Source organism: Scyliorhinus canicula, chromosome 10 (assembly GCF_902713615.1).
Source record: "Scyliorhinus canicula chromosome 10, sScyCan1.1, whole genome shotgun sequence".
NCBI lineage: Eukaryota > Metazoa > Chordata > Chondrichthyes > Carcharhiniformes > Scyliorhinidae > Scyliorhinus > Scyliorhinus canicula.
The window spans coordinates 98,900,344-98,920,039 of NC_052155.1; the positions used below are offsets into that span (position 1 = coordinate 98,900,344).

Below are 19,696 nucleotides of genomic sequence, written 5' to 3' on the forward strand. Positions count from 1 at the left end.
AGGAGAGGCTAGTAATTTAGTGGTGTTTATGTTCTACCAGAGAAAGGAGTACAACTTAAACTGTCGATCCACCATTGTTCTCAATATTGTAAAGCAGACAATAGGCTGGATTTTGCTCTGAGCGTCAACGAATTATAGTAGCTCTTCGATGCACTTGCCTGAAGAATTTCTACAGGCTCTTACGCTGGAAGTTATAGAGAGCCAATACTCAAAACGGCAGTGCACCTGAAACCTGTGTGAACAGAGCAAATTATTCTGTATTTCCATAACCAATAAATGAAAGATGTTTTTGAAAGTATTTATGTTTAAACTCTCAACAATATTTAAAGTCGTCACAGAAACTTAATTTTCACTGCCCAAAACATTGCTTGACAGTGTTTAGGACTTAACAACACAACTAAAAAAACACTATAATTGGGGTGGAGAAGCTCTATTTTTTTCAGATGAATTTAGTTAATATTTGATGTAAATACCCTTGTTTCAAAGTATGTGATTGGGGAACTAGATGCCATTTCCAGACATCATTTGGAGTAACATCATTTCTGGGACAGCAGTTTCCAGATCTCAGTATTTAACTGTGCATATGCAGTCACTTGAAGTTGCTGTTCGCATCACTGATATTTCTACAACAGAATCTGTCCCATTATTATTTGAATTCCTGTCAGCTATCCCATTTATAGCCCCTTAGGAAAGACAGTTTAAGTATTATTTCTTTCTCTGGTATAAATCTAGTTCTTTAGATTCCTGACCTCTTTTTTTTTTTTGCTGGCTGCCCTTGTGTCATGGTTAGATTGTTTTTGGTTCACGTCGTTTGTTTAAGTAATTTTTTTTTTAATGGTGATTTGTTTCTGCTTTTCAGAGTGTAATGGTGTATTTCAACAATAAAAGTAAAAATCCTCTTCTATATTAATACTGAAATTTGTTCAGCTTGCTACATTTTCAAAATCTTTGTACATTGCTCATGTGAAGTAGTCATTATACTAAATATTTAGTTTAAATTTCCCAGGAACCGATCGAAATCATTGGAACATTTCACTTTTTTTGAAGATCTCTCTCACTCACTCTCTCTCTCTCTCTCTCTCTCTCTCAGAAGTATAAAGATCATGATTTTTTTGGGAAAAGTAGCAGGCTAGCAACACACTCCCGAATAGTACTTAAACCACTCTTAAATATTCTTTAGTAATAAAACATTTGAAAATATTGGCATTGCCTGGAATAGTGGTAGAGCACTTGGCATATCATAACATTCAAGGTTATGAGCCAAGTGATGGCAAATGGGATTAGGTAGAAAGGTCAGGTGTTTTTCATTCATCGGTTCAGACCCGGAGGGCCTCTTCACTATTATTCTGAGATATGCTCAGCACATCAGGTAGCATCTGTGGAGAGAGAAGTAGAATATTTCAGGTCAGTGACCTTTTACCAATGCTGCCTGACTGAATGTTTCCAGCACTTTCAGTTTTATTTCATATTTCCAGCATCTTTGATATTTTACGTTTGAACATAAGAATCAGGAGCAAGAGTAGGCAATTCAGCTCCTTGAGCCACACCGCCAATCAATACAATCATGGCTGATCTTGTGGCCTCAACTCCACTTTCCTGCCCGTTCTACATCACCCTTTAATACATTAATTAAAACCTGTCAATCTCCTTAAATGTACTCAAAGTCCCGGCATCCACTGCACTCTGGGTTGTAAATTCCATGGTTTCATGACCATATGAGAGAAGTAATTTCTCCTCATCTCTGTTTTAAATCTGCTCCCTCTTATCCTAGAACTATGACCCCTCAATATAGATTGCCCGACAAGAGGAAGCATCCGCTCTACGCCTACTTTGTCAACACCGTTTATCATCTTGTATACCTCAGTTAAATCTCCTCTCATTCTTCTAAACTGCTAAATCTCTCTTCATAAGACAAACCCCTCATCTCCGGAATCAATCTAGTGAACCTTCTCTGAACTGCCTTGAATGCAACTACCTCCTCAAATTTCTATTTGAAATATTTTCATTGGTGTTTTCCAGTTTTTACAGAGTAACAGCTCAAGTGTATCTGGTATTTACAAATAAGTTTGTTTCTTATTTACAACAATTTTTACATGAGGCCCACCCCCCCAACTTTCCTTTGTTGGGGCAACATCCTGGAACTCCCTCCCTAAAAGCACAGTGGGTGTACCTACACATCAAGGAGTTCAAGAAGGCAACTCACCACCACCTTCTGAAGGACAACTAGGGATGGGCAATAAATGTTAGCCTAACCAGCGACGCCCACATCCCGTAAATTAATTTTTCAAAAGTTTAGTTTACTTCTTAGTGTTGCCATCTACCCTGGCGCCATGTACTGTGCTCCACTCCTTTCTGTTGGGGCTTTTAGTTATTGTAGGGGGGCTGCGTGCCTCCTCCCCTTGTCTCTGTGCTTCATTCTGTGCTACCCTTGGGTTCCTTCCCTGCCCCCCCCCCACCCCTTTCTCTTGTGTATGCCTTCCCTTGTCTTCCTCCCTCTCCCCCCACACCCCTCTCCCTAGTCGTTGTTGGCCTTGAACAGGTCTTGGAACAGGCTGATGAATGGCCCTCACGCTTTGTGGAAGCCCTCCGACCCTCAAATGGTGTACTTGATCTTCTCCAGGTGGAGAAATTCTGCCAGCCAGTCTGCAGCTGTGGGTGGTGCTGCTGATCACCAGCCAAGCAGGATTCTCTGGCGTGCGATTAGGGAAGCAAAAGCTAGGGCATCGGCCCTCTGTCCCATAGGAAGATATAGCTGAACCAATACCCTGAAGACTGCCACTCTTGGGCACGGTTCCACCCTCACCCCTACAACCTTGGACATCGCCTCAAAGAAGGCTGTTCAGAGCCTGTCAAGTCTGGGGCAGGCCCAGAACATGTGGGCGTGGTTGGCTGGATCTCGCTCGCACCATTCACATTTGTCCTCCACCTCCGGGAGGAACCTGGTCATTCGGGTTCTAGTTGGATGGGCTCTGTGCACCAATTTGAACTGCATGAGGCTTAGCCTAGCGCAGGAGAAGGTGGAGTTGGCCCTATTCAGTGCTTCACTCCAGAGTCCCCAATCTACTTCCGTCCCCAATTTGTCCTCCCATTTCCATCTGGCTTCAGCCAGTGATAGTCCTGCCCTGTCCAGCAACCGTTCGTGTATGTGTTCCCACAGTCCATTCCCCCCCCCCCCCACCCCCTCCCCAGCCACTTTCTGTCCATGTTGATTAGCTCCTCTAGTAGACTGTCTCTTGGGGCCCTGAGGTATCTTGCCGTCTCCTTGTGGAGAAAGTGTTTAATTAGGAGGTGCCCGAGTTATGTCCTGTCGGCAGGTCCAAGTCCTCCATTAGCTTGTCCAAGGTCACGAGTCTACATCCACCTCAAATAAGGGGACCAAAGCCTATGCACAGTACTCCAGGTGCGGCCTCACCAATGCCTTGTACAGTTGCAACAACACTTCCCTACTTTTATACTCTAATCCTTTAGCTATAAAGGCCAAAATTTAGTTTAACTTCCTTATTACCTGCTGTACTTACATACTAGATTTCTGAGATTATTGCGCAAGGACACCCAGATCCCTCTGCACTCTGAAATTTCTCTCCATTTAGATAAGTTGCCTTTCCATTTTTCCGACCAAAATGGATAAGTGTGATAATTTTGAACCACTCGCCTAACCTATTGATATCCATTTGTAAATGTCTTATTTTCTCATTGCAACTTTCTATCCCCCTGTTTTAGTGTCATGTGCAAATTTGAGTATAGTACTTCTATTCCCTACATCCAAGTCATTAATATATATTGTAAATAGTTGGGGCTCGGGGACCAAACCCTGTGGCACCCCACTAATTACATCTTACCAACTAGAAAAAGACCCATTTATCCTGACTCTTTGCCTTCTTTCGGTTAACCAGTCTTCTATCCAAGCTAATAAAATATCCCTAATCCCATGTGATCTTGCCTTTTGTATTAACCTTTTGTGTGGCACCTTATCACATGCCTTATGGAAGTCCAGACTACATCTACAGGATGTTCGTTATCCACTTGACTTGTTACATGGGGCCTCACGGTAGCATGGTGGTTAGCATCAATGCTTCACAGCTCCAGGGTCCCAGGTTCGATTCCCGGCTGGGTCACTGTCTGTGTGGAGTCTGCACGTCCTCCCCGTGTGTGCGTGGGTTTCCCCCGGGTGCTCCGGTTTCCTCCCACAGTCCAAAGATGTGCGGGTTAGGTGGATTGGCCATGCTAAATTGCCCGTAGTGTAAGGTTAATGGGGGGATTGTCGGGTTACGGGTATACGGGTTCCGTGGGTTTAAGTAGGGTGATCATTGCTCGGCACAACATCGAGGGCCGAAGGGCCTGTTCTGTGCTGTACTGTTCTATGTTCTATGTTCTATGTAACTTCTAACAAATTTCTTCATAAAACCATGCTGACTCTGATGGATTGCATTTTGACTTTCTAAATGCCCTGTTATTACTTCCATAATAGTGGAGTCTAACAATTTCCCGATAACAGATGTTAAACTAATTGGCCTATAGTTTCCTACATAATGCTTCCCCCCCCCCCCCCCCCCCCCTTTTTTTGGATAAGGGCATTACATTAGCATTTTTCCAAGAGGGTGTAGACCATCAGGTTCTGGGGACTTGTCTGCCTTTAATCCCAATAGTTTATTTAGTACTATCTGATGAATTTTCTAGGTTCCTCCCTTTTTCTTACCTCTGCATCATTTGTTACTATTGGGATGATACTAGTATCCTCCATCATGAAAACTGAGGCAAAATATTGATTTACCGTCTCCGCCATTTCTGTGTTCCCCATTATTGACTCTCCATTCTCAACCGCCAAGGGACCAACATTCACTTGAGGTACTCTCTTCCCTTTTATATACTTAGAAAAAACGTTGCCATCCTTTTTTATATTTTGCACTAGTTTTCTTTCATAATGCACCTTTGTTCTTGTTTATTACTTTTTTAGTAACCCTTTGTTAATCTTGAAAAGTTTCCCAATCTTCTAACCTGCCACTGATCTTCGCAATATGATGTGCTTTAGGTTTTGTTTTTATGTTATCTTTAACTTCTTTGCTTGGCCATGGATATTTCCCCCCGTCTTACAATCATTCATCCTGGAATATATTTTAGTTGGGATAAATTGAATATCTCCTTAAACAACTGCCACTTTGTGCTGAGTTCTTTCCTTGTCCTGCCATGTTCATTTTGTCTTTATACACTGAAACTGGACAGTCTAGTCTAGTTTCTCATGATTTACTGTCCCAGTTTGAGTCCTAATAGCACAATACATGTTACATAAGTTGATGTTTGTTTATTAATACAATTAATTGTCACATTTCCTAAGATAAAAAAGGTCAATGCCAAAATCCAGGAACTTAAGAAAATTGTATTTTAACAACTTGGGGCCTGATTTAACTCAACAAAAAAAACTTTCACTTATGCAAAGTTAAATTGGGCCTTTGATTCTTGTGTTGTGAGTAGTCCATGCAGTACAGAGTGATCTGGTGTACTCGTACTTGAAATGCAAAATGTTAATATGCAGCATAGCAAGTAATTATGAAGACAGTTAGCCTGAAGAATGTTAGGCTTTATTGCAAGGGGAATGCAGTATAAAAGTAGGAAAGCCTTGCTACAGCTGTACAGTGCATTGATAAGATCACACCTGCAATACTGGAACAGTTTTGGTCTCCTTATTTAAGGAGGGATAGAAAAGCAAAATACTGTGGAAACTGGAGAACTGAAAGTGTTGGAAAGGTTAAGGAAGTCTGGTAGCATTTGCAAAGAGAGACACAGAGTTCACGTTTTGAATCCAGCATAACTTCTTCAGAACACAAGTTCTGAATAAGAGTCATATTGGACTCAAAATATTCACACTTTCTCTCCCACAGGAGGGATAGTTTTGCTTTGGTTCAGCAAATTACTCGATTGATGTTCAGGATGAAAGGTTTGCCTGATGCGGAAATGTTCAGCCTATACTCATTGGAGTGTAGAAGAATGAGAGGTGATCATATTGAAGCAGTAAGATTCTGAGGCAAGCAGCTATGATTTAACCTAATTTGCAGGTTTAACTGCGACCAGTCTTTGGGAATCCTGGTTATTCAGGGAGGCAAGCACAGCCTCCAGAACGTCTTTATAATACACCATAAGGGACAGTGAAGCATCGGTATCCCCCCCCCCCCCCCCCCCACCCGCACAAAAAGTTTGTTAATTGTGCTAATGCACCAAAGTATTGGTTTCTACTTTAGAATGTTATTATTTGGGAACTGGCTTAATATATAGATTTTCTATCGTACCATGACCAAGTTTTCACCTGCACCTCCTCTCTGAAGTGGTGGCATAGTGGTATTGTCGCTGGACTAGTAATTCTTGACTAGTAGACCCAGGGTAATGATTTGGGGACCCGGGTTCAAATCCCACCAGAATAGGTGGTGGAATTTAAACTCAATAAAATAGCCAGAATAATCTGGAGTTAAAAGTCTAATGATGACCATGAAAACATTGCCGTAAATACCCATTTGGTTCACTAATGTCCTTTAGGGGAGGAAATCTGCCATCCTTACCTGGTCTGGCCTACATGTGATTCCAATCCCATAGCAATGTGGTTGACTCTTAAATACCCTCTGAAATGACCCAACAAGCTACTCAGTTGTATTCAACCGCTACAAAAACCCCAAAAAAGCAATGAAACTGGATGGACCATCTGGATTTGACCCAGGCACCGGAAAAGACAACTTCAAACTCAGCCCTATCAATCCTGCAAAGTCCTCGATACTAAGATCTGGGGGCTTGTTCCAAAGTTGGAAGAGCTGTGTCACAGACTAGTCAATCAACAGCCTGATGTACTCACAGAATCATACCTTGCAGACAATGCCCCAGACAGTACTATTACCATTTCTGGGTATGTCCTGTCTCATCGGCAAGACAGACTCAGCAGAGGTGGTGGCACAGTGGCATATAGTCAGGAAGGAGTTGTCCTGGGAGTCCTCAACATCGACTTTGGACCCCATGCAGTCTCATGCTTCAGGTTGAACATGGGGAAGGAAACCTCCTGCTGATTACCACGTACGGGCCACCATCCTCCATGTTGAACACCACTTGGAGGAAGCATTGAGGGTGGCAAGGGCGCAGGATATACTCTGGGTGGGGGAGTTCAGTGTCCATCACCAGGAGTGGCTCATTAGTAGCATCACAGACTGAGCTGACTGGGTCCTAAAGGACAAAGCTGCTAGACTGAGGCTGCAGGAGGGAACCAACAAGAGGGAAAAACATACTTTACCTCATACTCACCAACCTGCCACCGCAGATGCACCTGTCCATGACAGTACCGGTAGAAGTGACCACCCCACAGTCCTTGTGGAGACAAATTCCCGTCTTCACGTTGAGGATACCCACCATCGTGTTGTGTGGCACTACCACTGTGCAAAATGGAATAGACTTTGTATAGGTCTAGTAATTTGACTGGGCATCCATGAGGCGCTGTGGGCCATCAGCAACAGCAGAGTTTTACTCAACCACAACCTGCAACCTCATGGCCCGGCATATTCCCCACTCTACCATTACTACCAAGCCAGGGGAGCAGTTCTGGTTAAATGAAGAGTGCAGGAGAGCATGCCAGGAGCAACACCAGACATTCCGAAAAATGAGATGTCAACCTGGTGAAGCTACAACACAAGACTATATTTGAGCCAAACAGCAGCAAGTAATAGACAGAGTTAAGCGATTCCGCAACAAAAACATCAGATCTAAGCTCTGCAGTCATGCCACATCTAGCCATGAATGGTGGAGGACAATTAACTCACTGGAGGAGGCTCTACAATTATCCCCATTTTCAAAGATGGTGGAGCCCAGCACATCTACAAAAGACAAGGCTTCAGCCAATACGATTCATTCCACGAGATATCAAGAAGCGGCTGAAGGCATTGGATACTGCCAAGTCTATGGGCCCTGACAATATTCTGGCAATAGTATTAAAGAGTCTTGGGTCTGTGCTCCAGAAATTGCTGCACTCCGAGTCAAGCTGTTCTAGTACAGCTACAACACTGGCATCTACCTGGAAATGTGGCAAATTGTGTTAATAGTGTTAATGTACGCCTACTTGTGACAGTAATAAAGATTATTATTGTAACTTTTTGAATCCCTTTAACTCTGCCTTGTCCACAGCATAGGGGCTGTCTTGGTAAAAGTAATCAATTACATCATCTGTGCCTCTAGGGGAGGCGGTGGCGTAGTGGTATTGTCGCAGGACTAGCAATCCAGATACCCAGGGTAATGCTCTGGTTCGAATCCCGCCACGGCAGAAAGTGAAATTTGAATTCAATAAAAAATCCGGAATTAAAAGTCTAATGATGACCATGAAACCATTGTCGATTGTCAGTAAAACCAATCTGATTTGCGAATGTCCATTCCGTTGGAGAAGGAAATCTTCTGTCATCCTTATCTGGTCTTGCCTACATGTGACACCTTGCAATGTGGTTGACTCTTAAACTGGCACTTAGTTCGAGGGTAATTAGGGACAGGCAACAAATGTTTGCCTTGCCCGCGACACCCATATCCTGTGAAAGAATAAAGCAAAAAAAATCATTATTACTTCTTGTTCTTAACCTTTTGGTGGAATTGGGCTCATTGTCTCTCTCTCAAGAACATCTGTGAGACTTCCCATGCTTCAATCCACTCCATTTTGTTGCAATACGTCTCCAGCATTGACTTATTTCGTTACTCCATTTGGTGTTTCCTATAGATCAGCTTCTTCCTCATATCTTTTATTTGCTTATTTGTTGACATGAAGTTACCTCCCACAAGTACACTTATAATTCCCAACTCTGCTTTCTTCCCCAATTCCTTTGATTCTACAGTCATCTGCTTACTGTCAAGACTTGCTGGCTGACATTGTTATGGATGAGTCAGAAATTCTCAACCAAACTTTTGGTCACCTCTCCTAACCCTTCTGGAAAGGTTTGTTGCCTACTCTTCCTCATCTTAAAACTAGCAACCAATATTGTAATGCCAAACTACTCCCTCCTTTCATAGAATAGTTATAGGACTCAATTGAGTAAATTATTAAAACACCTAAAATTTGTAAAATATTGCATCATGGTTGTAACCTGGGTTTGGTGAAGATATATTAATAATAGCTAGGTAATTCATAATCTGTGTTACAAGGCTTTCTTTTATCTACTCTCCATGGAAAATACTTCAATGGCAACAGGATTTCTCAGGAAAATTTAATCTAAGATATTGTACTACTGTAAATAATGTGGAAGATCAGGTAAAAATAAGAAAACCTATTATTGGGGAGGTGGTGGAGTAGTGGTATTATCATTGACCTGGGAACCCAGAGACCCAGGGAAATACTCTGGGGACCTGGGTTCGAATCCCACCATGGCAAATGCTGGAAATTGAATCCATTAAACATCTGGAATTAAAAGTCTAATGATGATCATGAAACCATTGTCAATTGTAGTAAGAAAAACCCAGGTTGTTAACTAATGTCCTTTTGGGAAGGAAATCTGCAGCTAACATGTGACTCCAGATCAATAGCAATGTGGTTAACTCAATCTGCCCTCTTTTTTTTTTCAAATGGCCTAGCAAGCCACTCGGTTGTCTCAAACTGCTACAAAGGTAATGATAGACCACTGGGCATTGGTCTAAGCACTGGAAACGACAACGGAAAACCCAGCCAACTCTGCAAAGTCCTCCTTAATTATGCCAAAATTAGGAGAGCTGTCTCACAGACTAGTCACAGTCTTGGAATCATTCCTCACAGGTAACATCCAAGACATCACTATCGCAGTGGTATAGGGAGGCAGTTGCCCTGGGAGTCCTCAACATTGACTCCGGACCCCATGAGGTCTCATGCCTTCAGGTCAAACATGGGCAAGGAAACCTGCTGATCACCACCATCGGCTGATGAATCAGAACTCCTCTATGTTGAAGAAGCATGAAGGGTGGCAGGGGCACAAAAGCGGGATTTCAATGTAGCCGAGTACCTACCGAGCTGGCCGAGTCCTAAAGGACATAATGGCTAGACTGGTATGTGACACGTGGTGAGAGAACCAATAAGAGCGAAAAACATACTAGACCCCAGTCCTCACCAACCTGCTCGCCACAGGTGCATCTGTCCATGACAGTATCAGTTGGAGTGACCTTGTGGAGACCCTCCATCGTGTTGTGTGGCACTACCATTATGCTAAATGGAAAAGATTCAGAACACATCTAGCCAGTCAAGACTGGGCATCCAGCAGGGGCTGTAGGCCATCAACGGCAGCAGAATTGTACTCAGCCGCACCTGTTACCTTATGGCCCAGCATATCCCCCACCAAGCCTGGGGATCAACCATGGATCAGTGAAGAGTACAGGAAGGCATGCCAGGAGCATCACTAGGCATACCGAAAAATGAGGTGTCAACCTGGTGAAGCTACAACACAGGACTACTTGCATCCTAAATATCATAAGTAGCAAGTGATAGAGCTAAGCGATCGCACAACCAATGGATCAGGTGGAATCATAGAATTTGCAGTGAAGAAAGCGGCCATTCGGCCCATTGAGTCTGCACCGGTCCTTGGAAAGAGCACCTTACTTAAGCCTCCACCCTATCCCTGTAATCCAGCAACCCAACCTAACCTTTTGGACATGAAGGGGCAATTTTGCATGGCCAATCCACCTGACCTGCACATCTTTGGACTGTGGAAGGAAGCTGGAGCACCCGGAGGAAACTCACGTAGACACAGGGAGAAAGTGCGAACTCCACACAGACAGTCACCCGAGGCTGGAATTAAATCCGGAACCCTGGAGCGGTGAGTCGGCAGTGCTAACCACTGTGCCACCATGCCGCCCATCGAAGCTCTGCCCAGCATGACAGAAGCCAGTCTTCAGGCAATTTGATTCACTCCATGTGATATCAAGAAACTGCAACGGTTATGGGCCTTGACAATATTCTGCCCATAGTACTGAAAACCTGTGCTCCAGAACGTGCCACATCTTTAGTCAAGATGTTCCAGTACAACTACAACACTGGCATTACTCACGAATGTAGAAAATTGCCCAGGTACGTCTTGTACATAAAGCAGGACAAATCCAACCTGGCCAATTATTGCCGTATCAGTCCACTCTGAATCATCAGTAAAGATGTCATTGCCAGTGTCATTAAGCGGCACTTACTTGGCAATAACCTTCTCCCTGACACTCAGTTTGGGTTCCACCAGTTTGACTCCTGACCTCATTGCAGCCTTGGTTCAAATGTGGAAAAAGGAGCTGAACTCTTTTACCCACAGCACATGGGCTTCAGTGGTTCAAGAAGGCAGCTCAGCACTACCTTAGCAAGTAAAATTAGGGATGGGCAACAAATGCTGGCCTAGCCAGTGAAGCCCACATCCCGTAAAAATGAATTTTTAAAAAACTTAGCAAAGTTAATATTTATCGTGGGTGAGCTGACTGGAGATTTTTTTGTTGCCCTTAGTTATGCTTTTGTTATTTCACTGTTAAATTAATTTTTCTAATATGAGTTTAAATTGTGAGGGAATATACACAATTATTTGCAACAGTTATTCCACTTCAAATTAGTTACTTACAAATGAAATTTGAAATTTTTATATGAAATGAAATAAAATGAAAATCGCTTATCATCACAAGTAGGCTTCAAATGGTTACTGTGAAAAGCCACATTCCGGCGCCTGTTTGGGGAGGCTGGTACGGGAATTGAACCTGCGCTGCTGGCCTTTGTCTGCTTTACAAGCCAGCTATTTAGCCTATTGTGCAAACCCAGCCCCTAAAACATTTTCAAACATTTTTGGCAGATGTAAGGTAATATAAATGCACAGCAGTGTGTGGTATTTTACAGAAGGTGAAGGCATTATTTGATTAGCATTAAAAGAGGCGCTTTCATGGTAATGGTTAAGTGTTTTACCTCAATGTTTCCGTGACTGCATCTGGCATTTGTCAAAAATTAGAGGAACTGACTATAAGACTGACTTCCTAAACTTGGCATATTTTTAAAAGTTGTTATGGTTTTGTTGTCAATTAGCTCAATATAGTGTCTTACAATATCTAATCTTGTGTTTAAAAAAATCCATGGGCAGTTCCCTGGTTAACATGACTTGCTGTAGAGCCTCTACATATACAGTTGCATAATTAAATTATACAGGAGTACAGCAACTCAATTGCCCCCTTGTTTCCCCCCTCCCCTCTACATCATCTCGAGAGAACCTGAGCAAATTATTAATATGCTATGTAGGAAAATTTAAACATCAACTAAGGTGACAGGCTTTTGATATTCAAACTGGGATGAGAAATAGAAACGAGAGTGGGAAGTTTCACAAAGTTTACCATTCCATAAGTGACTTGAAGCAACTTTAGGTGGAAGATTTGCTGAAGTTTAGCATTTTTTTTATCAACTTCAAATATAGTGCCCAAAATATTTTGAATCAGATTATCCAAGCAGCATTGAATGTAAACATATCAATGATATTAATTCCAACTATTTTTAAGGTGCGTTAAAATTAGTTTTTTTTAAAGGAACCATACGCGTTGGAATTAAGTTTTGCTGCTTATCCTTTACTGCTATTGGGATCTCGGCAAAATCTATTTGAAGCATGTTGTTTTGAAGCTGACAGATTATGAAGTACCTTTCTAGATCATTTTTATCTTGTTTTATTATCTAGCTAGCAACAGCGAAATTTTACGAGAATGAGGGTGAGGATCAACTGGTTCATCACGAGGCACCAATGTTTAGTAATACTAATTGCAAACCTGCGGTTCGTAGGTAAGAAATATCAGAAGTATTTTAAGATATACCCAATTTTCTTTAAAACTTCTGTTTTGTAAATTTTAGGTGGACCAAACAATTTTTCATTTTGAAAAAAGGTACCCAGATTTGAATGGAACTAAGCTGTAACTAATGATCTTTTGTTGATTCTGGAGAAGAAATTGGCCTAAACACCAGTTTGCTATCAGTCCTTACAATTAGTGTACAACTAAACAAGCTTCTAGCACTTCAGAACACTTATTTCATTGTGTTTCATAAAGTGGCTGTCTGTCTATTCAATCCTGTCAATTTTGTGAGACATTTATATTCACAGTTTTAAAAAAAAATGCTCTGCCATTTGATGAATCATATTGCAGACACACACAATTGCATTTTGGATTGGAAAAAATTTAAAGAAAAGCCCCCTACCATTAAATAATAATCAATTAAATGTTGATCATAGGCATGGATGAATGTGTGACCTGTACAATCTCTGATTGAGATGAATAAAGATGCTTACAGATGAGCAATATAAAATAGAGGATTAAAAACGGGCAGTGGTAAGGCAGCACGGTGGCGCAGTGAATAGCACTGCTGCCTCACGGCACCAAGGTTCGATCACGGCTCTGGGTCACTGTCCGTGTGGAGTTTGCACATTCTCCCCGTGTTTGCGCGGGTTTCGCCACTACACCCAAAGATATGCAGGCTAGGTGGTTTGGCCACGCTAAATTTCCCCTTAATTGGAAAAAATGAATTGGAGACCCTAAATTTTTTTAAAAATGGACAGTGGAACCATGTAGTAAAAGTGTATTTTTTATACATGTTCACTAATATTGGGCACGATTCAGCGGACTTGAGTTAAGTCCATTGAATGGCACATTTAACGCCCGTCCCTGCTTCCAGGGCCACTGTTTCATGGCGCTGCCCTGGTGGTCCCTCTGGTGGGTGTCACCGGTTGAGTGGGGTGGCCGGGGAGGGGAGCGGCACCCACCCAAACGGCCGTTTTCTCGGCGCCCAGCCAGGGGCCAGGGTGGGTGGCCAACAATATGGCCGCTGAGATGGGGCGTGGGCACCGCTCTTGTCATGTCGGGTGCTCCCCGGCTGCTCAGCCTGTCTTCTCTCGCCCCCACCCACTCCGCACGAAGCACGGCTGGTGTCCGATGCGGAGTCCGCAGTCCCCCCAAGACAACTCCTACCTCCTCTCGCAGCCAGTACACCAGCTTCACGATTTTTTCTCAGTGAGAAATCGGCCCAACTTGGGCGCAGAATCGCTGAGGCCCCGGAGAATCAGTCGTAAGGCAGATAATGAGATGCATACTGTACTTCGGGCCACGCGGCGGGCGCAGCAATTTCGTAGAGTTGGGGGGTCCAGAGAATTCTAAATCGGCGCAAAACCGACATCAAGCCCGATTTCGGTGCGGAGCCAATTCTCTAGCCGAACGCATTTTGCGATTTCGGCGCGATGTCTTGGAGGATCCAGCCCAAGATATATTTTGTAACTTGTGTTACAATCCTTATAAATCTGTATATACCTATAAAAGTATAGCTGGGGTGAAAGAGTAGTTTATTATACTTAATCTTTTCTTGTTTAAAAGATATGTTTTATTCTTCTGTTAAAAGTTAATAGACAGTTCATCCACACCTCTAAACTAAAAATAAAAGTTACAATCTACTGAGCTGGGATCATGACATTTATGTATGAATATTTGGAAGCAAATCTATTTGCATAGTTTAGTTCCTGTACCTACAACTTCAGATTCTTGTCTAGCCTGTTTAACAGTGCTTTGTCAGTCCTGTCATGAATATCTGCTCTTGCACGTTTTCTCCATGGTTACAGTTTACTGGTTTTGCCTGCTGCCTTTCTTGTCCCAATGAGTGATCTTTGTGTTCAAGAGGAGATTTGGAAAACATTGGTGAAATGCAAAAGTTGCCGGCAAGTGAGATCATTGTTAATTAAAGTTAGTCACTGAGCTTGAATTAATCAATTTGCCAACATCTTGTATATCATATATACATTCTGCAGTTTTTCGAAACTGTCAGCAAACATCAGGGGCGGGATTCTCTGTCAGCCGACGCTAAAATCGGGGTGAGCGATCGGGTGGAGAATAGCTTCCGCCGCCAAAATCGCGGTAGGCGCTGATTTGGTGCCAAATCGCGATGCTCCGTCATCTCAAACGTGTCAATGCGACGCTCGCCACGTGTACTTTAATCATCGTTTGCATATAATTAGCGGGCCCACCTGTGATTCTCCGCCTCTGATGGGCCGAGTTCCCGACGGTGTGGTCCACGTGTGCTCTCAAACATCATGCACCTGGCATGGTGGCTGCTGAGAGAGAGAGGGCGCATGGACAATGTCCAGCACTGCCATACTTCGCCGACAGTCATGCCGCTGGCCGGCGGGAGTAGTGGGCGGTGGTCAGGAGGTGGGCTGTGGGGTCAGAGTGGACGGGTACGCAATACCATTACCGCAGCCGACAAGGCAGCCATGCAGCTGCGCATGCTGCTGACAGCCCGCTTTAAACCTGGGTGGTTTAGGTGACCCACTCTCCCGGCACCCCCATGGGTGCTCTCTGGCCTCAGCCGACCCATCAACTGTATGGGCACTCTAGCATAAACTGTCCCATCTTTTCGGCCTCGATCAGAATGTGTGGGGAGTGTATTGTTTATGCGTGGACTGCCACTTGTCAACCCTGCGAGTGTCGATCATGGACCCGCCGAATCCCGCACTGTTTTTCATGGGAATCAATGATGTTCCACGCGGTGCTGGTGCTAGCCCCTCACCGGTAGCGGAATCGGTGCAGGGTCGGCACCCATTTTCCTGTCGTAGAAGTCCACGGATTCTCCGTTGACGTCAACACTTAGTCGCAGAAACGGAGAATCTGGTCCCATGTATGGTGACGCAGCTTTAACTTGGAGAAAACCTACAAGGCATGTCACAAAAATTTTAATCAGACAAAAATTGACACGAGGGCAAAGAAGGAGATAGCAGAAGTGACTGAGCTTGGTCTAAGAGGTCAATTCTAAGGATGATTATCGGGGGAGGAAAGGTAGGATAAGCACAAAGGTTTAGGGTAAGAATTTCACAGCTCAGGACCAGATGGATGAAGCCATGGCCGACATGGGGAAAAAGGATTTGGGGATGCACTTCTGTCAACATTTATTAGTTCATGAATTCATTTAGAGAGTTTATAATTTATATTATGCTGTTTAATTAGTGGGCATTAGTTTAATTGCAAACTGGAAAATTACATCAGTGATTTTTAAAATCTTTTATCTTAGTAATCCATACCATAGATGTTGTTCTCATCTTCTAGCACAGGTACTTCCAGAATATCATCCTTAAAAGACCTGAAGAAGAAAGAGCAACGTGATGGTGATGTTGATGAGGGTCAATGGTAAGGACTTTTGACACTTCTGGCAGATTAGAACCTGTTCCACTTGTTAACTGCACCAAGATAATCTTCAGTATCAAATAAATAATACTTCTGTGGGTAATATGACTTAATCATAAAATAGAGATCCTGTTTCAGTTTCCATAAGGCCAATCAACTGTTGGATTTCTAGAATCATATTGAGACAGTTTGTAGGCTGATCACTAGAGAGCAAACTAATACAATTGAATAGAGTATAATTCTAATTGAATTTGTATTCAAAACCTTTGCTTACAGAAGGCCACACTAATTATCAGTACTCTTTCATAGACAAGACAGAGTTTTGACCAAAACTGTTCACGCCATGTCTAGGTTCCAGTAGATGGCTGGCACTATTGCAAATAATACCAGACGTAGCAAAACATAACTGATCTCTTACTAAAATATCTTTCTCCATTGCATGACGGCAAACAAGGTCTTAGCTGTATTGCTACTGGCTGCACCAACTATCAGCCCTCTATCCTGCCAATTATCCATGAAGTATCACCTAGATTGGCCAGAACAACAATATATGAGTAGCCATTCATTATTTTCCTTTCAGCCAAAGTTAGAGAACCCACAGCAGACAATGGGTTACAAAACAAAATCAGCTGTGGGCCTACTCCATCAGTACAGAGCTTTATTTGGATGCCAAAAATAAATCTACAGGTTAATATAAAAGCTCATGGCAATTCTGAAGAGGGGAGGCATTCTCTCAGGATCCTGACCATCGTCCCTCCCTCGGCCAACACTACGTAATCAGATTAACCAATAATTTATTCATTTGCTGCTTGTGAGACCTTGCTGGGTGAAAATTGTTTGTTTCATTCACCTATATTTTAACAATGTCTACATTTCAGAATTAAAAGTTATAAAATACTTTATGGAACCCTCAGGCCATAATTAGTTTTTTTTAAATGTGTCTTTCTCTTTCTTTATTACTTGTATGGCTCAGTTGAATAGCAGGCAATGCATTCACCTACTGAAGCATTATTGGAGCTAGTTAATTATATTTTTGTTTGTACTTTGTAGAATACATCAAATTCTTAGTTAGCAATGAGCTGTGAAACATCTATTTTTCTCTGATGAATTGTTTCATGGAAGGAGTATTCTGTGCCAAAGAGATGTGCACATCCTCTCTGCTTGGAGAACAAGAGTAAATGATGTAATAAAAATAAGTATATGTTAACGTGCCTTTGTTTTGTTTATATAGTAAAGCACTGGTTTCACTCACTGTACATTAATTTTTTAAGCTTTTATGCAGGTGGCTCTGAACACAGTGGCCAGCAGATAGTTGGACCTCCAAAGAACAAGAACCTAAATGAAATTGTGGATGATCTATTTAAGGGAGCTAAGGAACATGGAGCAGTTCCAGTGGATCACTGGATAGGAGGTGTGGGAGAGGCAAACAATGCTGTGGTAAGAGAATGGGAGAATGCTGATAGATACGCTGATTTCACTGTCACAAAAGATGTGTTCTTGCTTTTTGCTCTTATGGAAAGTCACAGTGCGGCCTTTTTTAAAATAGGAAAATTAAAATTTTAATACAATGTAAAGCTATCAGAACCACCATGCGCTGCCATAAGTGTAGGCACCTTTCCTGGTAGATAATAGATACTCATAGCCAAGTCTCTAGGTATTAAACCTATGTAATATTCATACAATAAGTCAAGTACAGTACAGATAAGGAAAGAAACATCAAATAGTTTTATGCAACAAAAAAAGATGAAATACAAAAAAAAATTGGGGTGCACAACAGGGTGGTGATGTATTGTGCAAGGAATTAGCTCATTAAGAATTTGGACATATTTGTCCAAACTTTGGACATAAAGGATCCATTGGTCCAGCGAACGGGACATGTTCTGGATAGCCTCAGCAATGCCCATCTGAATCATAGAATTTTAGAATCATAGAATTTACAGTGCAGAAGGGGGACATTCGGCCCATCGAGTCTGCACCAGCTCTTGGAAAGAGCACCCTACCCAAGCCCACACCTCCACCCTATCCCAGTAACCCCACCCAACACTAAGGGCAATTTTGGACACTAAGGTCAATTTAGCACGGCCAATCCACCTAACCTGCACATCTTTGGACTGTGGGAGGAAACCGGAGCACCCGGAGGAAACCCACGCACACACGGGGAGAACGTGCAGACTCCGCACAGACAGTGACCCAAACCGGGAATCGAACCTGGGACCCTGGAGCTGTGAAGCAATTGTGCTAACCACTACGCTTCCGTGCTGCCCGTGCTGAGACTGGGACATGCTCCGCAGTGCGCCATGGTCCACATGAGATTGGGGCACGTCATTCCCCCCCGTCTGGGACACACCACCGGGCAACCGGGGCATGCTCCGCGACACTTTGGAACGGTCTACCAGCGTCAGGGACACATCTCCCAATGTTTGGGACATGCTGCTGAGGCGCTCAGCCATGCCTGTCACGAACTGGACAACGCTTTGGACACTACCACCTATGGTGCTGACGTCCTGTTCCAGACTTTCCACTGTGGTCGCCACCCTAGCAGTGTTGGCGTCGGAGCCATACATTGTTGGCGCTATCTCCTGCACTTCCCTGTGCTGGGAGGGGTGGTGCCAGGTCGTTGGGCGGGTGGGGGGGGGGGGGGTGTACGGCCCAGTGGAAGTCGTTGGCTTTTGGCGGCACTGTGTGGCAGTCCTCCCGGTCACATCACCCTGCTGACACTTCCTCCCAGGAGGCACAGGCTGCCCTGTGGCTGACCCGCCGAGCATCTGAGGGGAACAGGGTGTCCCAGCTCGACTCCACTGCATCCAATAGTCTGGCCAGGGGGGTCCTTAATGGGCATTTTGAGCAAGGAAGCATGTAGCAAGTTGGAAGAGTTTAGCAAAGGAATCCTGAAGTGCAGAGGCACGTTAACTGAAGTTCCGCCACCAATGGCAGATTTGGAGGGGGTGCAGATTCACAGCAGAGTCAATTAGCAGAATCGGAGTACAAGGCTGGAGATCACTTTACAGAGGTGAGGCCATGGAAGACATTGAAACAGATCTGTCGGGATGCAGAACCAGTCGGGATCATAGGGAAAGGACAACAATCTTAGTTAACTGGGACACGTGGAGTTTTGTGTGATTTTCTTGCAAAGCCAACTCTTAGCCGATCTGATAAAATATTTTTTTACGTCTGTGTGTGACATTGCAACTCCTTGCATATGACCTTTGGATTGAGAGATCTGCCCTGTGTAGGTCTATAATAATGGCTGGATTTTATGGTGGTAATGATAGCCTACAACTTTGGGGGTCCACACAGAGTGATGCGAAATCCAGTTGGGCGCAATCTATCGGCCTCCTCGCGCCGGGCGCGAATTGGAGCGAGCCGGTTAGATCGTGGGTGAGTCCAAAATCAGGAACTGTGCCAAGCGGCAATCGGTTTCCAATCCAACCAGCCTCTCCTGTTGGCAAGATTTGGATTCCACAGTGGCATGGTGAGAAAGCAGTTACCACTATTTAAGGCCAATCTCCATCTCATTGACAGAAACGTCCCCCTATCTAACAGCATCCCATCATCTAACCAGCTCCTCAGCGAGCTG

At 43.6% G+C, this 19,696-nt stretch overlaps 1 protein-coding gene across 5 annotated transcripts in view; it reads left to right on the top strand.

Annotated features, from left to right (window-relative positions):
* The window catches only part of LOC119972543 (NSFL1 cofactor p47-like), a 38,204-nt gene that overhangs the window by 853 nt on the left and 17,655 nt on the right, over positions 1–19,696 (top strand). For 2 of the 5 annotated variants that reach the window (XM_038809412.1, XM_038809414.1), the window contains exons 2-4: positions 12,645–12,745; positions 16,042–16,122; positions 17,391–17,556. In XM_038809412.1, the coding sequence (XP_038665340.1) occupies positions 12,645–12,745; positions 16,042–16,122; positions 17,391–17,556 (348 nt within the window). Of the gene's footprint in view, positions 1–8,840; positions 8,941–12,644; positions 12,746–16,041; positions 16,123–17,390; positions 17,557–19,696 lie in introns of those variants that run through there. The other 3 variants (XM_038809413.1, XM_038809416.1, XM_038809415.1) reach the window with 3 other exon arrangements.